Consider the following 24,187-nt stretch of genomic DNA (forward strand, 5'->3'; position numbering starts at 1 on the left):
ACTTGAATAATTGTAGGGCCTAGATGAGCATAAAATGTAACTCTAGTCTTGCTTAATTACGGCTACACTTTTACCACAAGGTAGGGAATGGAAATTAAGTAGGTAATAAAAGGCCAGCTGTAATTTCTGCAGCTCTGAGAAAAATAATAAGCAGTTTATCTGTTTAAACAATTTGAATTCTTCTGCATAAAGATGGATACTGATTGACACAAGTTCCAAACACCATATGTAGATTGAATTGCAACACACAGTAGCTATTGCATTGCTGATTATTACCAGATCCAATAATAATAACCAATTTTTATATGAATGACTTCTTTATGATTTTTTTTGTAGTCAAGTACATCCAATTTGGATGAAGATATTCAATGGAAATTTTTATAGAAAATAAAGGCAAGATTAACAAATTGATGTCAGGAAAAGTTTCAAAAACATTCAGTTGTATAAAATTTTAATATGTTCATTGACATTTTTGTCAAGTGCAAGTCATACCTTCACCAAAACAGCGACCGCTTTACTTAGATTAGCTTCAAGAGTTATTGCATAAAACTGACATTATATACAGGCATTCAATGTGGCGGCTGTACAAAGCATCTTACAAAAACGTCACTGGTCAGCAGAAACACGTACGTTGTGTATGTATGTGTTTTGGGCGTGATAAACAGATATTAAAATGGTATTTTGCCAATGCAGTCCATGCATCAATTCTAGAGAAGTGATCACAGCAAGTCTTTCTGCATCCCGTTGTTATTAGACATTTTTTCCAAGTCTTCCATAATTAAATCTTGGTCACTTGTCAATGGCTTTCTTTTATCAGATTCTCTATCAGTGCTTTGTTTTTCAAATGCCGACTCTTGCCGCTCGGGGTTTTGTGAAGTTGCCGGTAAGATAGCATTATGGGCCCGATGTGAATACATTGTTCGCCTTTCCATTTCTTCTGAGCAGAGCTGAAGCTTAAAGGCAGCCTGAAAACCACGTCTAAAGTTCTCATTAAAGAACCCATAAATGATGGGATTGATGCTGCTATTGAAAAAGGCGAGCCAGTGGGCAAATGGGTAGATATAAATATTAATGATTTGGTATTGATTTTCTGTCAGGTTGGCGTAGTCAGAAAGCATCATTATGGTCCATAAAGGTAGCCAAGATAAAATAAACAGCAAAGCAATGATAATGAGCATTTTGATAACTTTTTGCTTCCGTCGGGAAACAGCATGCCTTTGCGGTTGGTGAGTCTTACTTTCAATATTCAGTTCACTTTTAAACAGTGTGATACCTATTCTGACATACATAATTACTATAAGAGACAGGGGGGCAAGGTAAATGTTGGAAAACAGAACGGTTGTATAAATCTTTCTCATCTGTGGATTAGGCCAGTCTTCATGACACCAATAAATGGGACCTGTTTGATTGTTGGTGCCAAGAATTACTCGAAAATGTTTATCTTCTTTAACATGAGACATAACTGCAGTAGGACACATGATAGCAATAGCCAGGACCCAGATTACTGCAATAATGACAACAGCTGTGGAAATAGTGAGCTTCTGCTTGAAAGGATAAACAATGCAGCGGAATCTGCAATGACAAATATAATTATGTGAAAACATTTAAAGTATACATAAAAACAGATGGAAAACTGTTCTAATTTATTTATTTTGACATGCGTTCAGCAAATAAAGCTTATTAATGAAATGTTACACAATTTTATAATATATTATACTTTTTGGGCCAATTGCTCATGCAATGCAGGAAAAACAGGGTTAGGGTGAAGTCACACGAACGTATATCGGCTCGGTTTTCACGCCGAGCCGATATACGTTGTCCTCGTGTGCAGGGGGGGGGGATGGAAGAGCCAGGAGCAGGAACTGAGCTCCCACCCCCTCTCCGCCCCTCTGCACTATTTGTAATGGGAAGAGGTGGGGCGGGGGTGGGGCTAAGTTCCGAGAATTATCCCCGCCCCCGCCCCACCTTTCCCCATTGCAAATAGTGCAGAGGGGCGGAGAGGAGGCAGAGAGGGGGGCGGGAGCTCAGTTCCTGCACTTGGCTCTTCCATCCTCCCCCCCCTGCACACGAGGTCAACGTATATCGGCTCGGCGTGAAAACCGAGCCGATATACGTTCGTGTGACTTCACCCTTAAGCAGCATATCTAAACCATAGTAAAATTATTATATGCAGTTGCACATTATAGTGGCTATATTACAAGTATACTACAGTTAGGGTCCCCTCTGAATAGGTCGAAGCAGATGGGCTCTCACAATTTGATCTAAATGTGTGCTAAAAACCTCAACTTTATAAATATGCAATTATTTTATTACTTTATAAGTAATGCAATTCATTATTCACGTATTTGCTTTTGACATGTTTCTTGCCATTTGAAGCGTGCTTTTACACCCTCTCTGTATGTTTGCTCATGGATTGTAGTCACTGAAAGGGAAGCTTCCACAATATAAATATCTGTCCAGGCCATGTCATGGATACATAGGTGCATGGCTCATTGTTAGATGGAGCTCTAATAACTTTACTGTAACCCGCACATGACCTGGAAAAGTTTTTACCCTCTGGAATTAAATCATAAAAGTTCCCATTCTAGACTACTAACAAAGATCTTGAAAACTGTATTGATAAGCAGAGGTTATTACAAATTTACACAACTTTTCATTGTACAATAAACATTTTCTAAAACTAGAAAACCCTTTTCAAACACTGCAGTTAATTTACTAATACATTATTTTGTAAATATTATTTATAACATTGTACAACTGTATGCAGTATAAGACAAGTTTTTTGTATCTTTTTTTAATTAATTTGTATTAGGGCTCAGTCAGACGAGCAGATTTCTTTACGCATGTATAGGTGCGTTTAAAAAGCAGATCTATTAGAACTAATGCTTTTCAAAGAAAGCGGTCACATGTCCGTTTTTTAGAAGCGCTTAAAATTCGCACCTGTAAAAGATAGAGCAGCGTTTTTTAAAGTGGAGCCTTGCTCTCTGTTGCATCGCTTCACGCGAAAACACGGTTTTAGTGGGATGCGATGCAACTTTGATAGTAGGAAAAGTACTGTCAAAGCTCTTAAAAAAAATACATTACCTAGAAGCACTGACCGTCTCCGGCGCATGTTCTCCCTGGGTCCCCAGCACTGTTCTTCATCATTTCTTCTGGCCAGGGATTGAAAAATCCTTGCCTCCTGGAAGCGCTACCTTTGAGAAGACGGGAGGGCTTATTTTCGGAATAGGGTTTATATTTTAAGCCCCTAGCCCCTTCCCAAAAATCCCTGCAGGGGTTACCTTCATCCCATTGCTTTCAATGGGCGGCAACAGCGCCGCCTCCATTGAAAGCAATGGGAGAAGATCACTGCTATGACTGCTGTGGCAGGGGATTCCTTCATCCCCGTGAGGAGTCCCCTCATCACTGAGTACTGTCACAGGGTCTCTCTGCGGGAATGAAGTAATCCCCTGCCACATCTGTCATACTTGTAGCGGAGGAGTGCGATCTTCTCCCTACGTTTTCAATGGAGCCGTCGCTGTTGCCGCCGGCCCCATTGACAACAAGGTGAAACCCCTAGATGTGACAAGATCCAGAGGTTTCACATCCAAGGAAACCCCCTGCTGCAGCTGTCACAGCCGCAGCAGGAAATAGCGATCCTCTTTTATTGCTTTCAATGGAGCTGCACTATTTATGTGCGAATTTTAGCTTCAGTCGTGCGGTTTTTTTAATGCGCCTATACATGCGTGCAAAAAACGATCATCTGACTGAGCCTAAGGCCTCTTTCACACGGGCTACAAAATCTCGAGATTTTGCAGCGATGCAACACTACAGGTGTGTAAATCATGCTGTCCCGCTCATTAAAACTATCAAGGTTAATTCTTTAGATAGGCTGTCATCTGTAATACATAATGGAGCGATACAGTGTCCTAAACTTTCACAGTGCATGCGCGGGAAGTGCCGCGACATCGAGTGCGAATGGTGCTATGCAACACTTTCCCTGGAGCAGGATCTCATAGTGCTGGCTGGTGCTATCGTGTGAGCATACCAGCGCATGCGCAAATGACAAAATGCCGTCTCATTATCTCCGAGCACCAAATTCTGCTAAAGTCTGCATCAGAACGCTCTATGGTCATTGTTACCTAATACACATAACCTAGAGCACATAGTACGAGCTGGTTCCCTACAGCCCACCTTTAGCGCATGCGCCTGCCAAACAGCAGTCCGTTGTGATGGCAACTACAATACTGCTGCTTTCAAGGCATGTAACTTGTATTGAGGAAGCTTCAGGAGATTAAAGCGCATACACTCTTGTGGATCTTCCGTGCCTAGATTATAGTCATTAGGTCCTAACCTGTGACCCCATTAGAGCACACTACCAATAAACAGGAAGATCCACAAGTGTCTATGTGTTCAGAACTTTTCTGAAACTAAATTTACCAAAAGTGTGGACAAAATATCTCTGTGAATACAATTTTAGATAAATCTTTAAGTTAAATCTTAGCATTGTATAGTTTTATCTCAAGAATATAAACATTTTGATTCAGACACTATTAGGTATCTGGATTTTTCAATATAATATTGCATTTTGGAGAATATTCTTCTTAGCAGAGATGGTGAAATAGCTGAAAATATTAAGAGGATTTGAGTATGGTTTTGTGCTGATATGTAGACAGCTACAGTGCTTTCCTCAGTACACACGGATTAGGCTGGAACTGAAGTTTGGGATAATACAGTTTTGAAAATAATGATATTTGTATGAAAGAACAGAATACTGTACTATCAGCTACCTGCACACTTGCAGGGACTTGTCTAAATTCCTCTGTATTACATAGCATTTTTAAGTTTACATGGTACATAATTTAACTTAGATCGGGCACATGACCAACTGAGGTCTCTATTGAAGAGTTATGTGAGGTAAAGTTAATGGTAATTATAATGAGCTATAGAGTCAACATAACTTTGACTCTTTAGTGAAATAATAGTATGTGGTCATTAGAGATGAGCGAGCACCAAAATACTTGGGTGCTCGTTACTCGAGTTGAACTTCCCGCGATGCTCGAGGGTTCGTTTCGAGTAACGAACCCCATTGAAGTCAATGGGCCACCCGAGCATTTTTGTATGGGACCTATGCTCCGCTAAGGTTTTCATTTGTGAAAATCTGGGAAATTCAAGAAAGTGATGCGAACAACACAGAAACGGATAGGGCAGGCGAGGGGCTACATGTTGGGCTGCATCTCAAGTTCCCAGGTCCCACTATTAAGCCACAATAGCGGCAGGAGTGCCCCCCCCCCCCCAATAATTTTTACTTCTGAAAAACCCTCATTAGCAAGGCATACCTTAGCTAAGCACCACACTACCGCCAACAAAGCACAATCACTGCCTGCATGACACTCCGCTGCCACTTCTCCTGCGTAACATGCTGCCCAACCGCCCATTTCAGTAATAGTAGCAGTCAAGACAGGCCCCAGTAACAATTCCGAAGCAGCAGTATAGGGGGAGCACAGTATTAGTCCATTTCAGTAGTAGTAGCAGTCTAGACAGGCCCCAGTAACATATCACTAGCAGCAGTATAGGGGGAGCACAGTATTAGTTCCATTTCAGTAGTAGTAGCAGTCTAGACAGGCCCCAGTAACATATCACTAGCAGCAGTATAGGTGGAGCACAGTCTTAGTTCCATTTCAGTAGTAGTAGCAGTCTAGACAGGCCCCAGTAACATATCACTAGCAGCAGTATAGGGGGAGCACAGTATTAGTTCCATTTCAGTAGTAGTAGCAGTCTAGACTGGCCCCAGTAACATATCACTAGCAGCAGTATAGGGGCAGCACAGTCTTAGTTCCATTTCAGTAGTAGTAGCAATCTAGACAGGCCCCAGTAACAAATCACTAGCAGGAGTATAGGGGGAGCACAGTATTAGTTCCATTTCAGTAGTAGTAGCAGTCTAGACAGGCCCCAGTAACAAATCACTAGCAGCAGTATAGGGGGAGCACAGTATTAGTTCCATTTCAGTAGTAGTAGCAGTCTAGACAGGCCCCAGTAACATATCACTAGCAGCAGTATAGGGGGAGCACAGTATTAGTTCCATTTCAGTAGTAGTAGCAGTCAAGACAGGCCCCAGTAACATATCACTAGCAGCAGTATAGGGGGAGCACAGTATTAGTTCCATTTCAGTAGTAGGTGCAGTCTAGACAGGCCCCTGTAACATATCACTAGCAGCAGTATAGGGGGAGCACAGTATTAGTTTCATTTCGGTAGTAGTAGCAGTCTAGACAGGCCCCAGTAACATATCACTAGCAGCAGTATAGGGGGAGCACAGTATTAGTTCCATTTCAGTAGTAGTAGCAGTCAAGACAGGCCCCAGTAAGAATTCCGAAGCAGCAGTATAGGGGGAGCATAGTATTAGTTCCATTTCAGTAGTAGTAGCAGTCAAGACAGGCCCCAGTAACAATTCCAAAGCAGCAGTATAGGGGGAGCACAGTATTAGTTCCATTTCAGTAGTAGTAGCAGTCAAGGCAGGCCCCAGTAACATATCACTAGCAGCAGTATAGGGGGAGCACAGTATTAGTTCCATTTCAGTAGTAGTAGCAGTCAAGACAGGCCCCAGTAAGAATTCCGAAGCAGCAGTATAGGGGGAGCACAGTATTAGTTCCATTTCAGTAGTAGGTGCAGTCTAGACAGGCCCCTGTAACATATCACTAGCAGCAGTATAGGTGGAGCACAGTCTTAGTTCCATTTCAGTAGTAGTAGCAGTCTAGACAGGCCCCAGTAACATATTACTAGCAGCAGTATAGGGGGAGCACAGTATTAGTTCCATTTCAGTAGTAGTAGCAGTCTAGACAGGCCCCAGTAACATATCACTAGCAGCAGTATAGGGGGAGCACAGTATTAGTTCCATTTCAGTAGTAGTAGCAGTCTAGACAGGCCCCAGTAACATATCACTAGCAGCAGTATAGGGGGAGCACAGTATTAGTTCCATTTCAGGAGTAGTAGCAGTCAAGACAGGCCCCAGTAAGAATTCTGAAGCAGCAGTATAGGGGGAGCACAGTATTAGTTCCATTTCAGTAGTAGGTGCAGTCTAGACAGGCCCCTGTATCATATCACTAGCAGCAGTATAGGGGGAGCACAGTATTAGTTTCATTTCGGTAGTAGTAGCAGTCTAGACAGGCCCCAGTAACATATCACTAGCAGCAGTATAGGGGGAGCACAGTATTAGTTCTATTTGAGTAGTAGTAGCAGTCAAGACAGGCCCCAGTAACAATTCCTAAGCAGCAGTATAGGGGGAGCACAGTATTAGTTCCATTTCAGTAGTAGTAGCAGTCAAGACAGGCCACAGTAACATTCCCGTTGCAGCGGTTTAGGGAGATAACAGTCTCTTTCACATTTCAGTAGCTGCAGTATAGACAAGGCCCCAGTTACATTTATGTAGCAAAAGTGTAGGCCAACCCCACACACCTTGCTGTACCATGAGTGCAGGCGAAGCCCACAAAAATTACTAGAATTACACTGTAGGCGAGGGCCCCAAAAAATTGGTGTACCAATAGTACTAATGTACCTCAGAAAAATTGCCCATGCCCAACCAAGAGGGCAGGTGAAACCCATTAATCGCTTTGGTTACTGTGGCTTAATTTGTAACTGGGCCTGGAGGCAGCCCAGTTAAAATAAAAATTGGTTCAGGTGCAAGTTTCAACGCTTTAATGAGAATTGAAACGTATAAAAATTGTTTACAAAAGTAATATGACTTGACCTTGTGGGCCTAAGAAAAATTGCCCGTTCGGCGTGATTACGTGAGGTTTCAGGAGGAGGAGCAGGAGGAGGAGTATGAATATAATACACAGATTGATGAAGCTAAAAGGTCCCCGTTTTTTATGGTGATAGAGAATGATGCTTCCATCCGCGGGTGCAGCCTACGTATTTTTTAGGTACCGCTGCTGTCCGCTGGTGGAGAAGAGAAGTCTGGGGAAATCCAGGCTTTGTTCATCTTTATGAGTGTAAGCCTGTCGGCACTGTCGGTTGACAGGCGGGTACGCTTATCCGTGATGATTCCCCCAGCCGCACTAAACACCCTCTCTCACAAGACGCTAGCCGCAGGGCTAGCAAGCACCTCCAGGGCATACAGCGCGAGTTCAGGCCACGTGTCCAGCTTCGACACCCAGTAGTTGTACGGAGCAGAGGTGTCACGGAGGACAGTCGTGCGATCGTCTACGTACTCCCTCACCATCCTTTTACAGTGCTCCCGCCGACTCAGCTTTGACTGGGGAGCGGTGACACAGTCTTGCTGGGGAGCCAAAAAGCTGTCAAAGGCCTCGGAGAGTGTTCCCCTGCCTACGCTGTACATGCTGCCTGATCTCCGCGCCTCCCCTACTTCCTGGCCCTCGGAACTGCGCCTTCTACCACTTACGCTGTCGGATGGCAATTTTACCATCAGTTTGTCCGCCAGGGTCCTGTGGTATAGCATCACTCTCGAACCCCTTTCCTCTTCAGGTATGAGAGTGGAAAGGTTCTCCTTATACCGTGGGTCGAGCAGTGTGTACACCCAGTAATCCGTAGTGGCCAGAATGCGTGTAACGCGAGGGTCATGAGAAAGGCATCCTATCATGAAGTCAGCCATGTGTGCCAGGGTACCTGTACGCAACACATGGCTGTCCTCACTCGGAAGATCACTTTCAGGATCCTCCTCCTCCTCCTCAGGCCATACACACTGAAAGCATGACAGGCAAGCAGCATGGGTACCCTCAGCAGTGGGCCAAGCTGTCTCTTCCCCCTCCTCCTCATGCTCCTCCCCCTCCTCCTCCTCCAAAACGCGCTAGGAAATAGACATGCGGGTGCTCTGACTATCCAGCGACATACTGTCTTCCCCCGCCTCCGTTTCCGAGCGCAAAGCGTCTGCCTTTATGCTTTGCAGGGAACTTCTCAAGAGGCATAGAAGAGGAATGGTGACGCTAATGATTGCAGCATCGCCGCTCACCATCTGGGTAGACTCCTCAAAGTTTCCAAGGACCTGGCAGATGTCTGCCAACCAGGCCCACTCTTCTGTAAAGAATTGAGGAGGCTGACTCCCACTACGCCGCCCATGTTGGAGTTGGTATTCCACTATAGCTCTACGCTGCTCATAGAGCCTGGCCAACATGTGGAGCATAGAGTTCCACCGTGTGGGCACGTCGCACAGCAGTCGGTGCACTGGCAGATTAAACCGATGTTGCAGGGTCCGCAGGGTGGCAGCGTCTGTGTTGGACTTGCGGAAATGTGCGCTGAGCCAGCGCACCTTTCCGAGCAGGTCTGACAAGCGTGGGTAGCTTTTCAGAAACCGCTAAACCACCAAATTATAGATGTGGGCCAGGCATGGCACGTGCGAGAGGCTGCTGAGCTGCAGAGCCGCCACCAGGTTACGGCCGTTGTCACACACGACCATGCCCGGTTGGAGGTTCAGCGGCAAAAGCCAGCGGTCAGTCTGCTCTGTCAGACCCTGCAGCAGTTCGTGAGCAGTGTGCCTCTTCTCTCCTAAGCTGAGTAGTTTCAGCACAGCCTGCTGACGCTTGCCCACCCCTGTGCTGCCACGCCGCGCGACACCGACTGCTGGCGACGTGCTGCTGCTGACACATCTTGATTGCGAGACAGAGGTTGCGTAGGAGGAGGAGGTGGGTGGTTTAGTGGATGAAGCATATACTGCCGCAGATACCAGCACCGAGCTGGGGCCCGCAATTCTGGGGGTGGGTAGGACGTGAGCGGTCCCAGACTCTGACTCGGTCCCAGCCTCCACTAAATTCACCCAATGTGCCGTCAGGGAGATATAGTGGCCCTGCCCGCCTGTGCTTGTCCACGTGTCCGTTGTTAAGTGGACCTTGCCAGTAACCACGTTGGTGAGGGCGCGTACAATGTTGCGGGAGACGTGGTCGTGCAGGGCTGGGACGGCACATCAGGAAAAGTAGTGGCGACTGGGAACCGAGTAGCGCGAGGCCACTGCCACCCTCATGTTTTTGAAAGCCTCCGTTTCCACAAGCCTATACGGCAGCATCTCCAGGCTGATAAATTTGGCTATGTGCACGTTTAACGCTTGAGCGTGCGGGTGCTGTGCGGCGTACTTGTGCTTGCGCTCAAACAGTTGCGCTAGCAACGGCTGGACGCTGCGCTGAGAGACATTGCTGGATGGGGCCGAGGACAGCAGAGGGGAGGGTGTGGGTGCAGGCCGGGAGACGGTCGTGCCTGTGTCCTGAGAGGGGGGTTGGATCTCAGTGGCAGGTTGGGGCACAGGGGGAGAGGCAGTGGTGCAAAAAGGAGGCGGTGAACGGCCTTCGTCCCACCTTGTGGGGTGCTTGGCCATCATATGCCTGCGCATGCTGGTATTGGTAAGGCTGGTGGTGGTGGCTGCCCGGCTGATCTTGGCGCGACAAACCTTGCATACCACAGTTCGTCAGTCGTCTGCACTCTCAGTGAAAAACTGCCACACCTTTGAGCACCTCGGCCTCTGCAGGGTGGCATGGCGCGAGGGGGTCGCTTTGGGAAACAGTTGGTGGATTATTCGGTGTGGCCCTGCCTCTACCCCTGGCCACCGCACTGCCTCTTCCAACCTGCCCTGCTGCTGCACTTGCCTCCCCCTCTGAAGACCTGTCCTCAGTAGGCTTAGCAAACCAGGTGGGGTCAGTCACCTCATCGTCCAGCTGCTCTTCCTCCGAATCCTCTGTGCGCTCCTCCCTCAGACTTACTGAAATTACTACTACCTCACTGATAGACAACTGTGTCTCATCGTCATCGTCCTCCTCACCCACTGAAAGCTCTTGAGACAGTTGCCGGAAGTCCCCAGCCTCATCCCCCGGACCCCGGGAACTTTCCAAAGGTTGGGCATCGGTCACGACAAACTCCTCCGGTGGGAGAGGAACCATTGCTGCCCAATCTTGGCAGGGGCCCGAGAACAGTTCCTGGGAGCCTGCCTGCTCCTCAGAATGTGTCATTTTCATGGAGTGAGGAGGCTGGGAGGAAGGAGGAGCAGCAGCCAGAGGATTCAGAGTTGCAGCTGTGGACGGCGTAGAAGACTGGGTGGTCGATAGATTGCTGGATGCACTTTCTGCCATGCACGACAGGACCTGCTCACACTGCTCAGTTTCTACCGCGTGGACTCATTAATTGTGAGATGAATCTGGGGACCCCAGAAACTTGCCTCTCTCCTAATCCCGCAGCAGTCGGTTGCGATACACCTGGACCAGGAGCTCGGCCTGTGCCCACACCCTGACTTGGGCCTCCGCGTCCTCGCCCGCGTCCACATCCTCTAGGCCTACCCCTACCCCTCAGCATGGTGTATTACAAGTAGAGCAGAAACTGAACGCTGTAATTAAATGTGCCGCTTATTGGCCTGTGGTTGGAGGCTGACTTCACTTACAATTATGCGCAAGGCTGGGTATTAATTAGCGACTACTACCCCCAGCAGACACGCAGTAAACTGTAGACGGTCACAGGCTTAGCTGGGTAATAATGAGCGACTACTAGTACCCCCAGCACACACGCAGTAAACTGAAGACCGTCACAGGCAGCCCAAATATTGTATTTTTTCCCCCAATTTTGGGGAAAAAGCCCACTGCCTATATAGCCTGTATATGGATTTCCCTGTTGGAGGATGACTGTGGTTATTGAAAGCACAGTGCAGCCAGAAAAAAATTATGCACAAGGCTGGGTATTAATGAGCGACTACTAGTACCCCCAGCAGACACGCAGTAAACTGAAGACGGTCACAGGCAGCCCAAATATAGTATTTTTTTCCAATTTTGGGGAAAAAGCCCACTGCCTATATAGCCTGTATATGGATTTCCCTGTTGGAGGATGACTGTGGTTATTGAAAGCACAGTGCAGCCAGAATAAATTATGCACAAGGCTGGGTATTAATGAGCGACTACTAGTACCCCCAGCAGACACGCAGTAAACTGAAGACGGTCACAGGCAGCCCAAATATAGTATTTTTTTCCCAATTTTGGGGAAAAAGCCCACTGCCTATATAGTCTGTATATGGATTTTCCTGTTGGAGGATGACTGTGGTTATTGAAAGCACAGTGCAGCCAGAAAAAATTATGCGCAAGGCTGGGCATTAATGAGCGACTGACTACTAGTACCCCCAGCAGACACGCAGTAAACTGAAGACTGTCACAGGCAGCCCAAATATAGTATTTTTTTCCCAATTTTGGGGAAAAAGCCCACTGCCTATATAGCCTGTATATGGATTTCCCTGTTGGAGGATGACTGTGGTTATTGAAAGCACAGTGCAGCCAGAAAAAATTATGCGCAAGGCTGGGTATTAATGAGCAACTACTAGTACCCCCAGCAGACATGCAGTAAACTGAAGACGATCACAGGCAGCCCAAATATAGTATTGTTTCCAATTTTTTTGAAAAAGCCCACTGCCTCTATAGCCAGTACCTCTTTCCCTGTACCACTGTCCATGCCTCACCAGTACTGCCCCTATACTCAGTAAAATGACTGCAGACTGAGGACGCTATGGTCTGCACGTCCGATATACAAAAAAAAAAAAAAATTAGCAAAACTGCTAAAAGCAGCCTCAACAGTACTGCACACGGTCAGATGTGGCCCTAAAAAGGACCGTTGGGGTTCTTGAAGACGAAGAATAACAGCCTAACACTCTCCCTATAGCAGCTACAGCTGTGGCGAGCCGCGGGCGGGCCCAGTTTATATACTCGGGTGGCACCTGATCTCCCCAGCCACGCACTGCAGGGGGGTGGGATAGGGCTGGAACTTCACAGGAGGAAGTTGTAATGCCTTCCCTGTGTTACTATTGGGCAGAAAACGGCGCAAAATTTTCTGTGAAGAAAATGGAAGTGACTCGAACACCGCGTGGTGCTCGTCTTGAGTAACGAGCATCTCGAGTACCCTAATACTCGAACGAGTATCAAGCTCGGACGAGTACGCTCGCTCATCTCTAGTGGTCATCTTTCCAAAAAACTGCTCAGGCAATACTGATGACTCTTTGCCAATGCTGATAGTTACATTGGTAGAAAGTCTGGGAAGGAAATCAATGCCTGATAATAGAGGAATTGGTTCTTATGAAAAGCTGGCTGTCATCAATATTCATATTTCAGTTTTTATTGTATGGTTGAAGAATTAAAATGTCAATTTGTTGAAATGAAAGTCCTCAAACGATGCAAAATGCTTTTCTATTTTATTGTGAAAAATACAATGATTTCAGTAATATTCAGAAATGCATTTCTGGAGTACAAGCTGTGGTAATCGTGGACATAATAGTGCATCAAAAATGATGGAGAAGTACTAAGAGTACAAAGTGGATGTACATTTACAATGGTTTTAGCTGTCAAATTGTAGATAAATGTACAAAAAAAGTCTTAGGATGCTCAGTTCTCAAATGGTCACAATTAAATGCAAGGCCAAACTTCAAGATCCCCACAAATTACTCTTATAATGTAATGGTTACACGTTTGGAAAAGGTTTTAAATTGGCTCTTGGGGAGGTGGATCATGTGAAAACTAGGCAAAATTTGACTTATGTGCCATTTAGATGGCACAACAGTCGTCTAAATGACTGCACTAGTGCTGACGTCACCTCTAAGGTTGTTAGCACTCATGCAGAGTGTTTAGACAGGCAGAGTTCACTGCTGGATTGCGGGCTTCTTACTCAGTGCTTCACCTTCTATGTGAAGTGCTGAGCAGGGAGCATTAACACGCAGCGAGAAGTGAGCGATCCAGCAGTGTTTTTTAATGAGAAGTGAACGAATAGTAAATGTCTTTTTTTTTTGCATTCACTGTGGACGATTATTGCTCAATTTCATTCTAGGGAAAAATAGGTAAAGGTAAAGTTCCCTGGTGCAAGCACTGAGTCATGGCTGACTCCTAGGGTGACGTCACATCCTGACATTTTCTTGGCAGACTGTTTTTGAAGGGTGGTTTGCCATTGCCTTCCCTAGTCATCTTTACCCCCCAGTAAGCTGGGTACTCATTTTACTGATCTTGGAAGGATGGAAGACTGAGTCAACCCTAATCGAGATTGAACTCAAATGAGCAAGAGCGCCACATGGGGCTCTAGGTAAGAATGCTTCTACAAATATGGAGTCCAATTAAGTATGCTTGGATTTTTTTTCTCTAGTAATTGTACACTGCATGAGCACTAAGTGAGAAACACAAGTATACAATTATTTATCTCAACCGTTACATATATTTAACTCCTAAAGGGCCAATTTTGGAGTTAAGCTTTTCCCTCCCCTACTGGGACATTCTTTTTGCAGACTTATTTCTTTTTTATTTTGTAAAAAATATTGTACAAAAAATACATATTTGTGTCACCACATTCAAACAACTCCAAGCCTGGGCAAGTTTTCTTTCTTGGTTAGGAGGTGTCTGCACTCAAGATATTAGTTGATATATCTTGTCATTCAACATTCATATGTGTTTGGAGATATACCTATTTTTCCAATGTTTCTGACTAGGAAAATAAGGTTTCAAAACATCTATTTCCTTTTTTACCTTGGGAATAAGTATCATCAGAGGTTTCTGGCAACTTTTTATCACTAGGCAGCTGGGGAAGAAAGAACCTAATTTAGTATAGTTAATGCAGTTCAGACAGTTCAGCTTGATCTTCATTAAGGGTTAGAATGGTCCATCAGAGTTCTGGAACCCCCCAGTGACCCAATGAGTTCATGTCATGACACAATAATCACAACCTACAATATTGCAAAATTCCAGTGATCCGAAATCACACAATACCATAACACTATTGCTCAGTGTTTAGTATTGTTGCCATGTAGTGCTGTTGTCCTAGGTTCAAATCTGAACAGCATCTGTATGGGTTTGAATGCTCTCCCCAAGCTTGTAGGGATTTCCAGTTTTCAAAACTTCTACCGAGGTTAATTTGCATCCAATGAAATTGACCCTAGTTTGTGTAGGAGCCTTCATGATTGGTGGAGAGTCAACCACTGAGATTCACACTAATCATGACAACAAGCGCCCTGAAAGTTCAGCAGCTGGAGAATGCCAAGTTTAAGCACTTGGCTATTTCTGGCAGTCCAGTTGAAATGAATATGGGATAATAAACTGATAAAGATGATCAATATTAAGCAATATGCTAGGCAATGAACAAAGTATGCCAGAAATTAATGCCTGCTTCCTACTTCATGTATACCAAGTTTTTCTTACTATATTGCTGTATTTCAAGCAGTTATATTGTCTTGTCTAATTGACAGACATCGGGGGAAGGATCTTGTGTTTTTTTATTAGAAGAAATAACAAGTAGAATTGTTTTGAGGCTTTGGAGTACAAGCAATGCTAATTGGAAGGCAGACAATCATAATATGTTCTTCAGCGCAGCCTTGAAAAATTATATCAAATATAAATTCCAAGAAAATTTCCTATTATTATTCTTTCTTTGAAAGTGAATGAAATGTTAACAACCCTTTTTACTTGCAAAAGAAAAACAACAGACATTCATGTGTAAACCTGATGAATAATTCACATGTGGTTCCGGTGACTTTCATTTTTTCTGAATTGGGTTACATTTGTTTCCTTTTGTTATTTTCTTTCCGGCACTCAAGTGCTTTCTTTTTTATGTGTGAAAAGTGGGTTGTGTGTTTTTACCTGTATGGTTATATGGTCATTGGTCACACAGTTACATGTCTACTAGCAGACTGCTGGTGAGGTCTGGGGAAAAAAGACAAAGTTAGGGTTCATGCACATGGGAATTAATCCCTTAAGGACATGGCCTATTTTGGAAGAACGCAACGATTTTTGGTGGATTTTCACCTCCATTTTTCAAAAGCCATAACGTTTTTACTTTTCTGTCGACGCGGCCGTATAAGGGCTTGTTTTTTGCATAGCGAACTGTAGTTTTTGATGGTGCCATTTTTGAGTACATAGACTATATTGTAAAACTTTTATTATTCTTTTTTATGATAACAGGGAGAGAAAAAGCATCAATTCTGCCATAGATTTTTTTTTACAGCGGTAATCATGCAGCATAAATGGGACAATCCATTTTTTCTGCGGGTCGGTACGATTACAACGATCCAAAAATTCTTATATATTTTTTAGGTTTTTCCACTTTTCTGCAATAAAAACCCTGTTTGGGGATTTCTTTTCTAAATCATTGCATTCAAAGCCCTATAACTTTTTTATTTTTCTATGTACGGAGCTCTGTGAGGGCTTCGTTTTTATTGGTACCATTTTGGTGAACATACGTCTTTTTTGATCACTTTTAATGCGATGTTTTGGGAGGCAAAATGCTAAAAATTAGCATTTTGCCTCATTTTTTTAGCGTTTTTTTTACGCTTTTGCCGTGTAGAATAAAAAGCATGTGCACTAGAGATGAGCGAACGTACTCGTCCGAGCTTGATATTCGTGCGAATATTAGGGTGTTCGGGATGCTCGTTACTCGTAACAAGTACCACGCGGTGTTCTGGTTACTTTCAGTTTCCTCTCTGAGACGTTAGCGCGCTTTTCTGGCCAATTGAAAGACAGGGAAGGCATAACAACTTCCCCCTGTGACGTTCAAGCCCTATACCACCCCCCTGCTGTGAGTGGCTGGGGAGATCTGATGTCACCCGAGTATAAAAGTCGGCCCCTGCCGCGGCTCGCCTCAGATGCCGTGTGAGTTGGTGAGGGAAAGTGCTGTTCTATTGGAGTTGCTGTAGGGAGAGTGTTTGTAGTGAGTGTAGGCTTCAAGAACCCCAACGGTCCTTCTTAGGGCCACATCTACGTGTGTGCAGGCTGCTGTTAGCAGTGGAAATTTATTTTTTTTTCTCTCAAAATCGGCAGTGCAGAGCATTGCACCCGGTATTAGGGACAGAAGTGGTGCTTAGGCAGGGAGAGTGTTAGGAGTGAGTGTAGCCTTCAAGAACCTCAACGGTCCTTTCTAGGGCCAAATTTAACCGTGTGCAGTACTGTGCTGGCTGCTGTTAGCAGTGTTGCATTTTTTTTTTTTTTTCAAAAAATCGTCTGTGCAGAGCATTGCACCCTCCATTGATACTACAGGGACAGAATTGTGTAGGCAGGGCCACAACACAGTTATTGTTCATTGAATATCCGCAGTGGGGCCCTCCCTTTGCAAAAAAGCAGGGAAAAAATTATATTTGGCCTGCCTGTGTCAGTCCTAAGGTCTCCGTGTACGTGTGTGCTGCGTGGAGAACGTACAAAAATCAAACGCAACCAGCTACGGTTTACTGCAGGCTTGCGCCATTGTCTTTCCTGACTGGCAAATACCTGCTCTGCCAGAGTTAATAACTCTGCTACACTAAAGTTGTGTGACACTTTTTCAGGGCCACACCACAGTTATTAAACGTATTGTTCATTGAATATCCGCAGTGGGGCCCTCCCTTTGCAAAAAAGCGAAAAAATTATATTTGGCCTGCCTGTGTCAGTCCTAAGGTCTCCGTGTACGTGTGTGCTGCGTGGAGAACGTACAAAAATCAAACTCAACCAGCTACGGTTTACTGCAGGCTTGCGCCATTGTCTTTCCTGACTGGCAAATACCTGCTCTGCCAGAGTTAATAACTCTGCTACACTAAAGTTGTGTGACACTTTTTCAGGGCCACACCACAGTTATAAAAGTTATTGTTCATTGAATATACGCAGTAGGGCCTTCCCTTTGCAAAAAAGCGAAAAAATTATATTTGGCCTGCAGGCTTGCGCCAATTTATTTCCTGCCTGGGAAATCAAATCACTGGTAATACAGCATGCTGAGGGGTAGGGGTAGGCCTAGAGGACGTGGACGCGGCCGAGGACGCGGAGGGCCAAGTCAGGGTGTGGGCACAGGCCGAGCTCCTGATCCAGGTGTGTCGCAGCCGACTGCTGCGCGATTAGGAGAGAGGCACGTTTCTGGCGTCCCCACATTCATCGCCCAATTAATGGGTCCACGCGGGATACCTTTATTAGAAAATGAGCAGTGTGAGCAGGTCCTGTCGTGGATGGCAGAAAGTGCTTCGAGCAAGCTATCATCCACCCACAGTTCTGCGCCGTCCAGTGCTGCAAATCCGAATCCTCTGTCTGCTGCTCCTCCTTCCTCCCAGGCTCCTCACTCCACTACAATGACACATGCTCAGGAGCGGGAACACTCCCAGGAACTTTTCTCGGGCCCCTGCTCAGATTGGGCAGCAGTGGTTCCTCTACCACCAGAGGAGTTTATCGTCACTGATGCCCAACCATTGGAAAGTTCCCGGGGTCCGGGGATGAGGCTGGGGACTTCCGGCAACTGTCTCAAGACCTTTCAGTGGGTGAGGAGGACGATGACGATGAGACACAGTTGTCTTGCAGTGAGGTAGTAGTAAGGGCAGTAAGTCCGAGGGAGCAGCGCACAGAGGATTCGGAGGAAGAGCAGCAGGACGATGAGGTGACTGACCCCACCTGGTGTGCAACGCCTACACAGGACAGGTCTTCAGAGGGGGAGGCACGGGCAGCAGCAGGGCAGGTTGCAAGAGGCAGTGCGGTGGCCAGGGGTAGAGGCAGGGCCACACCGAATAATCCACCAAGTGTTTCCCAAAGCGCCCCCTCGCGCCATGCCACCCTGCAGAGGCCGAGGTGCTCTAAGGTCTGGCAGTTTTTCACAGAGACGCCTGACGACCGACGAACAGTGGTGTGCAACCTTTGTCGCGCCAAGATCAGCCGGGGAGCCACCACCAACAGCCTGACCACCACCAGCATGCGCAGACATATGATGGCCAAGCACCCCACAAGGTGGGACGAAGGCCGTTCACCGCCTCCGGTTTGCACCGCTGCCTCTCCCCCTGTTCCCCAACCTGCCACTGAGATACAACCCCCCTCTCAGGACACAGGCACGACCGTCTCATTGCCTGCACCCACACCCTCACCTCCGCTGTCCTCGGCCCAATCCAGCAATGTCTCGCACCGCACCGTCCAGCCGTCGCTAGCGCAACTGTTGGAGCGCAAGCGCAAGTGCGCCGCCACGCACCCGCACGCTCAATCGTTAACCGTCCACATAGCCAAATTTATATGCCTTGAGATGCTGCCGTATAGGGTTGTGGAAACGGAGTCCTTCAAAGCTATGATGGCGGCGGCGGCCCTGCGCTACTCAGTTCCCAGTCGCCACTACTTTTCCCGATGTGCCGTCCCAGCCCTGCACGACCACGTCTCCCGCAACATTGTACGCGCCCTCACCAATGCGGTTAGTGGCAAGGTCCACTTAACTACGGACACGTGGACAAGCACAGGCGGCCAGGGCCACTACATCTCCCTGACGGCACATTGGGGGAATTTAGTGGAGGCTGGGAGAGAGTCAGAGCCTGGGACCGCTCACGTCCTACCCACCCCCAGAATTGCGGGCCCCAGCTCGGTGGTGGTATGTTCGGCGGTGTATGCTTCTTCCACTAAAGCACCCTCCTCCTCCTCCTCCTCAACCTCTGTCTCGCAATCTAGATGTGTCAGCAGCAGCAGGACGTCGCCAGCAGTCGGTGTCGCGCGGCGTGGCAGCACAGCGGTGGGCAAGCGTCAGCAGGCCGTGCTGAAACTACTCAGCTTAGGAGATAGTAGGCACACGGCCCACGAACTGCTGCAGGGTCTGACAGAGCAGACCGACCGTTGGCTTGCGCCGCTGAGCCTTCAACCGGGCATGGTCGTGTGTGACAACGGCCGTAACCTGGTGGCGGCTCTGCAGCTCGGCAGCCTCACGCACGTGCCATGCCTGGCCCACGTCTTTAATTTGGTGGTTCAGCGCTTTCTGAAAAGCTACCCACGCTTGTCAGACCTGCTCGTAAAGGTGCGCCGGCTCTGCGCACATTTCCGCAAGTCCCACACGGACGCTGCCACCCTGCGCACCCTGCAACATCGCTTTAATCTGCCAGTGCACCGACTGCTGTGCGACGTGCCCACACGGTGGAACTCTACGCTCGACATGTTGGCTAGGCTCTATGAGCAGCGTAGAGCTATAGTGGAATACCAACTCCAACATGGGCGGCGCAGTGGGAGTCAGCCTCCTCAATTCTTTTCAGAAGAGTGGGCCTGGTTGGCAGACATCTGCCAGGTCCTTCGAAACTTTGAGCAGTCTACCCAGGTGGTGAGCGGCGATGCTGCAATCATTAGCGTCACCATTCCTCTGCTATGCATCTTGAGAACTTCCCTGCAAACCATAAAGGCAGCCGCTTTGCGCTCGGAAACAGAGCCGGGGGAAGACAGTATGTCGCTGGATAGTCAGAGCACCCTCCTGTCTATATCTCATCGCGTTGAGGAGGAGGGGGAGGAGCATGAGGAGGAGGGGGAAGAGACAGCTTGGCCCACTGCTGACGGTACCCATGCTGCTTGCCTGTCATCATTTCAGCGTGTATGGCCTGAGGAGGAGGAGGAGGAGGAGGAGGAGGAGGATCCTGAAAGTGATCTTCCTAGTGCGGACAGCCATGTGTTGCGTACAGGTACCCTGGCACACATGGCTGACTTCATGTTAGGATGCCTTTCTCGTGACCCTCGCATTCAACGCATTCTGGCCACTACGGATTACTGGGTGTACACACTGCTCGACCCACGGTATAAGGAGAACCTTCCCACTGTCATTCCCGAAGAGGAAAGGGGTTCGAGAGTGTTGCTATACCACAGGACCCTGGCGGACAAGCTGATGATAAAATTCCCATCCGACAGCGGTAGTGGCAGAAGGCGCAGTTCCGAGGGCCAGGTAGCAGGGGAGGTGCGTAGATCGAGCAGCATGTACAGCCCAGGCAGTGCAACAGTCTTTAAGGGCCTGGCCAGCTTTATGGCTCCCCAGCAAGACTGTGTCACCGCTCCCCAGTCAAGGCTGAGTCGGCGGGAGCACTGTAAAAGGATGGTGAGGGAGTACGTAGCCGATCGCACGACCATCCTCGGTGACGCCTCTGCCCCCTACAACTACTGGGTGTCGAAGCTGGACACGTGGCCTGAACTAGCGCTGTATGCCCTGGAGGTGCTTGCTTGTCCTGCGGCTAGCGTCTTGTCGGAGAGGGTGTTTAGTGCGGCTGGGGGAATCATCACAGATAAGCGTACCCGCCTGTCAACCGACAGTGCCGACAGGCTAACACTCATCAAGATGAACAAAGCCTGGATTTCCCCAGACTTCTCTTCTCCACCAGCGGACAGCAGCGATACGTAAGCAATACGTAGGCTGCACCCGCGGATGGAAGCTACGTTCTCTCTCACCATCCAAAACGGGGACATTTCTGCTTCATCAATCTGTGTCTAATATTCCTCCTCCTCCTCCTCCTGAAACCTCACGTAATCACGCTGAACGGGCAATTTTTCTTAGGGCCACAAGGCTCACTCATCTAATTTTTCTAAACAATTTTTATATGTTTCAATGCTCTTAAAAGCGTTGAAACTTTAACTTGAACCAATTTTTCGTTAAACTGGGCTGCCTCCAGGCCTAGTTACCACTTAAGCCACATTAACCAAAGCGATTAATGGGTTTCACCTGCCATCTTGGTTGGGCATGGCCAATTTTTACTGAGGTACATTAGTACTGTTGGTACACCAATTTTTTGGGGCCCTCACCTACAGTGTAATCATAGCAATTTGTATGTTCTTCGCCTGCACTCATGGTACAGAAGTGTGTGTGGGGTTGGCCTACACTTTAGCTACATAAATGTAACTTGGGCCTTGGCTATACTAAGGCTACTGAAATGGAACTAAGACTGCGCTCCCACTATACTGCTGCTTCAGAATTGTTACTGGGGCCTGTCTTGAGTGCTACTATTGCTGACATGGAACGAAGACTGCGCTCCCGCTATACTGCTGCTTCGGAATTGTTACTGGGGCCTGTCTTGAGTGCTACTATTGCTGACATGGAACGAAGACTGCGCTCCCGCTATACTGCTGCTTCGGAATTGTTACTGGGGCCTGTCTTGAGTGCTACTATTGCTGACATGGAACGAAGACTGCGCTCCCGCTATACTGCTGCTTCGGAATTGTTACTGGGGCCTGTCTTGAGTGCTACTATTTCTGACATGGAACGAAGACTGCGCTCCCGCTATACTGCTGCTTCGGAATTGTTACTGGGGCCTGTTTTGAGTGCTACTATTGCTGACATGGAACGAAGACTGCGCTCCTCCTATAATGCTGCTAGTGATATGTTAGTGGGGCCTGTCCTAATGCTACGGCTGAAATGTTACGAATTATGGGCTCTGCCTATACCGCTGCTAATGGTATGTCTCTGGGGTGTGGAAACAGAGGCTTCCCAAAGACATGATGGCGGCGAGGCCATTTCCCACCAACGCGGTTACTGTTAAGGTGCATATAACCACGGACACGTGGAGAGGACACGTAGTGCCTCAAAAACATCCCCCTCCTCCTCCAACAGGGAAAACATTCTTGGCAAATGCCTTTGCATTGGTTAGTCTGGTGGCAGTCCAAGAATTTCACCTTTACCGACACTACAAGAGAGCCCCCCCACCATCCCCCCGCCACGGCCCACTTAATCCTGGCCACATTCCGAAAACCAACAAAATGAAACCGCGCTACTAGGTCCGCAGTCACCACCACATTACCACCAACGCGGTTACTGTTAAGGTGCATATTACCAGTCTGACTGGGGCATGCAGACACCTTGACAGAATGAATAGTATGTGGCACATAGGTTCCCCATTGCTATGCCCACGTGTGCAGCTCCTGATGGCGGTGGCACAGGATTCTATTTCTCATTGCTTCTGTATAGCATTGTTGGCTATTGCCCCGCCCCTTTTAAAGAGGGTCGCTGCCTAGCCGTGCCAATCCCTCTGCAGTGTGTGCCAGCGGTTCCTCCTCATGGCAGACGCACTTCTAAATAGACATGAGGGTGGTGTGGCATGAGGGCAGCTGAAGGCTGCGCAGGGACACTTTGGTGTGCGCTGTGGGGGGGAGGGGGGGGCGGTTGGTCAGCATGTAACCCAGGAGAAGTGGCAGCGGAGTGTCATCCAGGCAGTGATTGTGCTTTGTTGTAGCTAGTGTGGTGCTTAGCAAAGGTATGCCATGCTAATGAGGGCTTTTCAGAAGTAAAAGTTTTTGGGAGGGGGGGGGGCCCACTCTTGCCGCTATTGTGGCTTAATAGTGGGACCTGTGAACTTGAGATGCAGCCCAACACGTAGCCCCTCGCCTGCCCTATCCGTTGCTGTGTCGTTCCCATCACTTTGTTGAATTGCCCAGATTTTCACACATGAAAACCTTAGCGAGCATCGGCGAAATACAAAAATGCTCGGGTCGCCCATTGACTTCAATGGGGTTCGTTATTCGAAATGAACCCTCGAGCATCGCGAAAAGTTCGTTCCGAGTAACGAGCACCCGAGCATTTTGGTGCTCGCTCATCTCTAATGTGCACCTTATTGTACACATTGTTACGGACCCGACGATACTAAATATGTGGGATTTTATTTTTTTTACCTTTTATTTATGCTAATATGAGAAAAAGCACCTATAAAGGTTTTTTTTACATTTTTCTTTTTTGTACATTTTTATTATCTTTTTTTTGCACAATTGGTGTCCCCCTGGGGGACCTATACCATAGCACCGATGATCACTGTGATAAGGTATTGCAGGACTTCTCTCCTGCAACGCCTTATCGCTTAGCGCGCTCCCTCTGTGAACCCTTCCCATGCCGCGATCTACATAGGGGAAGGGGTTAACAGCGGGGCATATCTCCGATGCACCCCTGCTGTTGCAGCTGCTGGATAGTGCGAGATCTCTTATGATGTCGCGCTATCCCCAGGGCGTAAGTTTACGCCCTGTTGCGGGAAGTACCCCACTACTCTGATGTAAACTAACACCCTGAAGCGGGAAGGGGTTAAAAAAGTTGTGCCTGAGATTCTCAGGCGCAACTCGCATTGGACTGTACACAGATAACCGCTTTGTATGCTGTCCAATGTGCAAGGAACAGCATATTGAAATGTGCTTTTCTTGTCTGCAAATCGGGCAAGAATAGGTAAGGCTGCAATTTTTTTTCCTTGGATTATTCATCTGAGTAAAAATTAAAATCCATGGAATACACTTATTCAAACGAATGGGTGCTATTTCTGTCTGTTTTTTTGACCAATTTTTAGGACAAATCGCCTGTGTGCATGTACCCTCACATTTAGCCGGATTCAGTGTGTGGGGTTTTGGTGATGTAAAGGTACACGAAAAGGGGGTTATATTATTGAAGAAATATACATTATCCACCAAGATGGAGAATCAATGCCAGAGATAAAACGTAGGCTATCATTGGGATGAAGCATGATGCTAAACATGGACAAAATCTGGAAAAGTTGGGATATCGGCATAGCAACCGAACC

At 47.2% G+C, this 24,187-nt stretch overlaps 1 protein-coding gene across 1 annotated transcript in view; it reads right to left on the reverse strand.

Annotated features, from left to right (window-relative positions):
• Positions 1-447: 447 nt before the first annotated feature.
• The window catches only part of NPFFR2 (neuropeptide FF receptor 2), a 238,814-nt gene continuing 215,074 nt past the window's right edge, over positions 448-24,187 (reverse strand). Inside the window, exon 4 of the mRNA XM_066574898.1 lies at positions 448-1,572. Within this exon, the coding sequence (XP_066430995.1) occupies positions 720-1,572 (853 nt within the window). The 3' untranslated portion in view covers positions 448-719. The remainder of the gene's footprint in view (positions 1,573-24,187) is intronic.

The sequence above is a fragment of the Eleutherodactylus coqui genome, chromosome 7 (genome assembly GCF_035609145.1).
Source record: "Eleutherodactylus coqui strain aEleCoq1 chromosome 7, aEleCoq1.hap1, whole genome shotgun sequence".
Taxonomy (NCBI): Eukaryota; Metazoa; Chordata; class Amphibia; order Anura; family Eleutherodactylidae; genus Eleutherodactylus; species Eleutherodactylus coqui.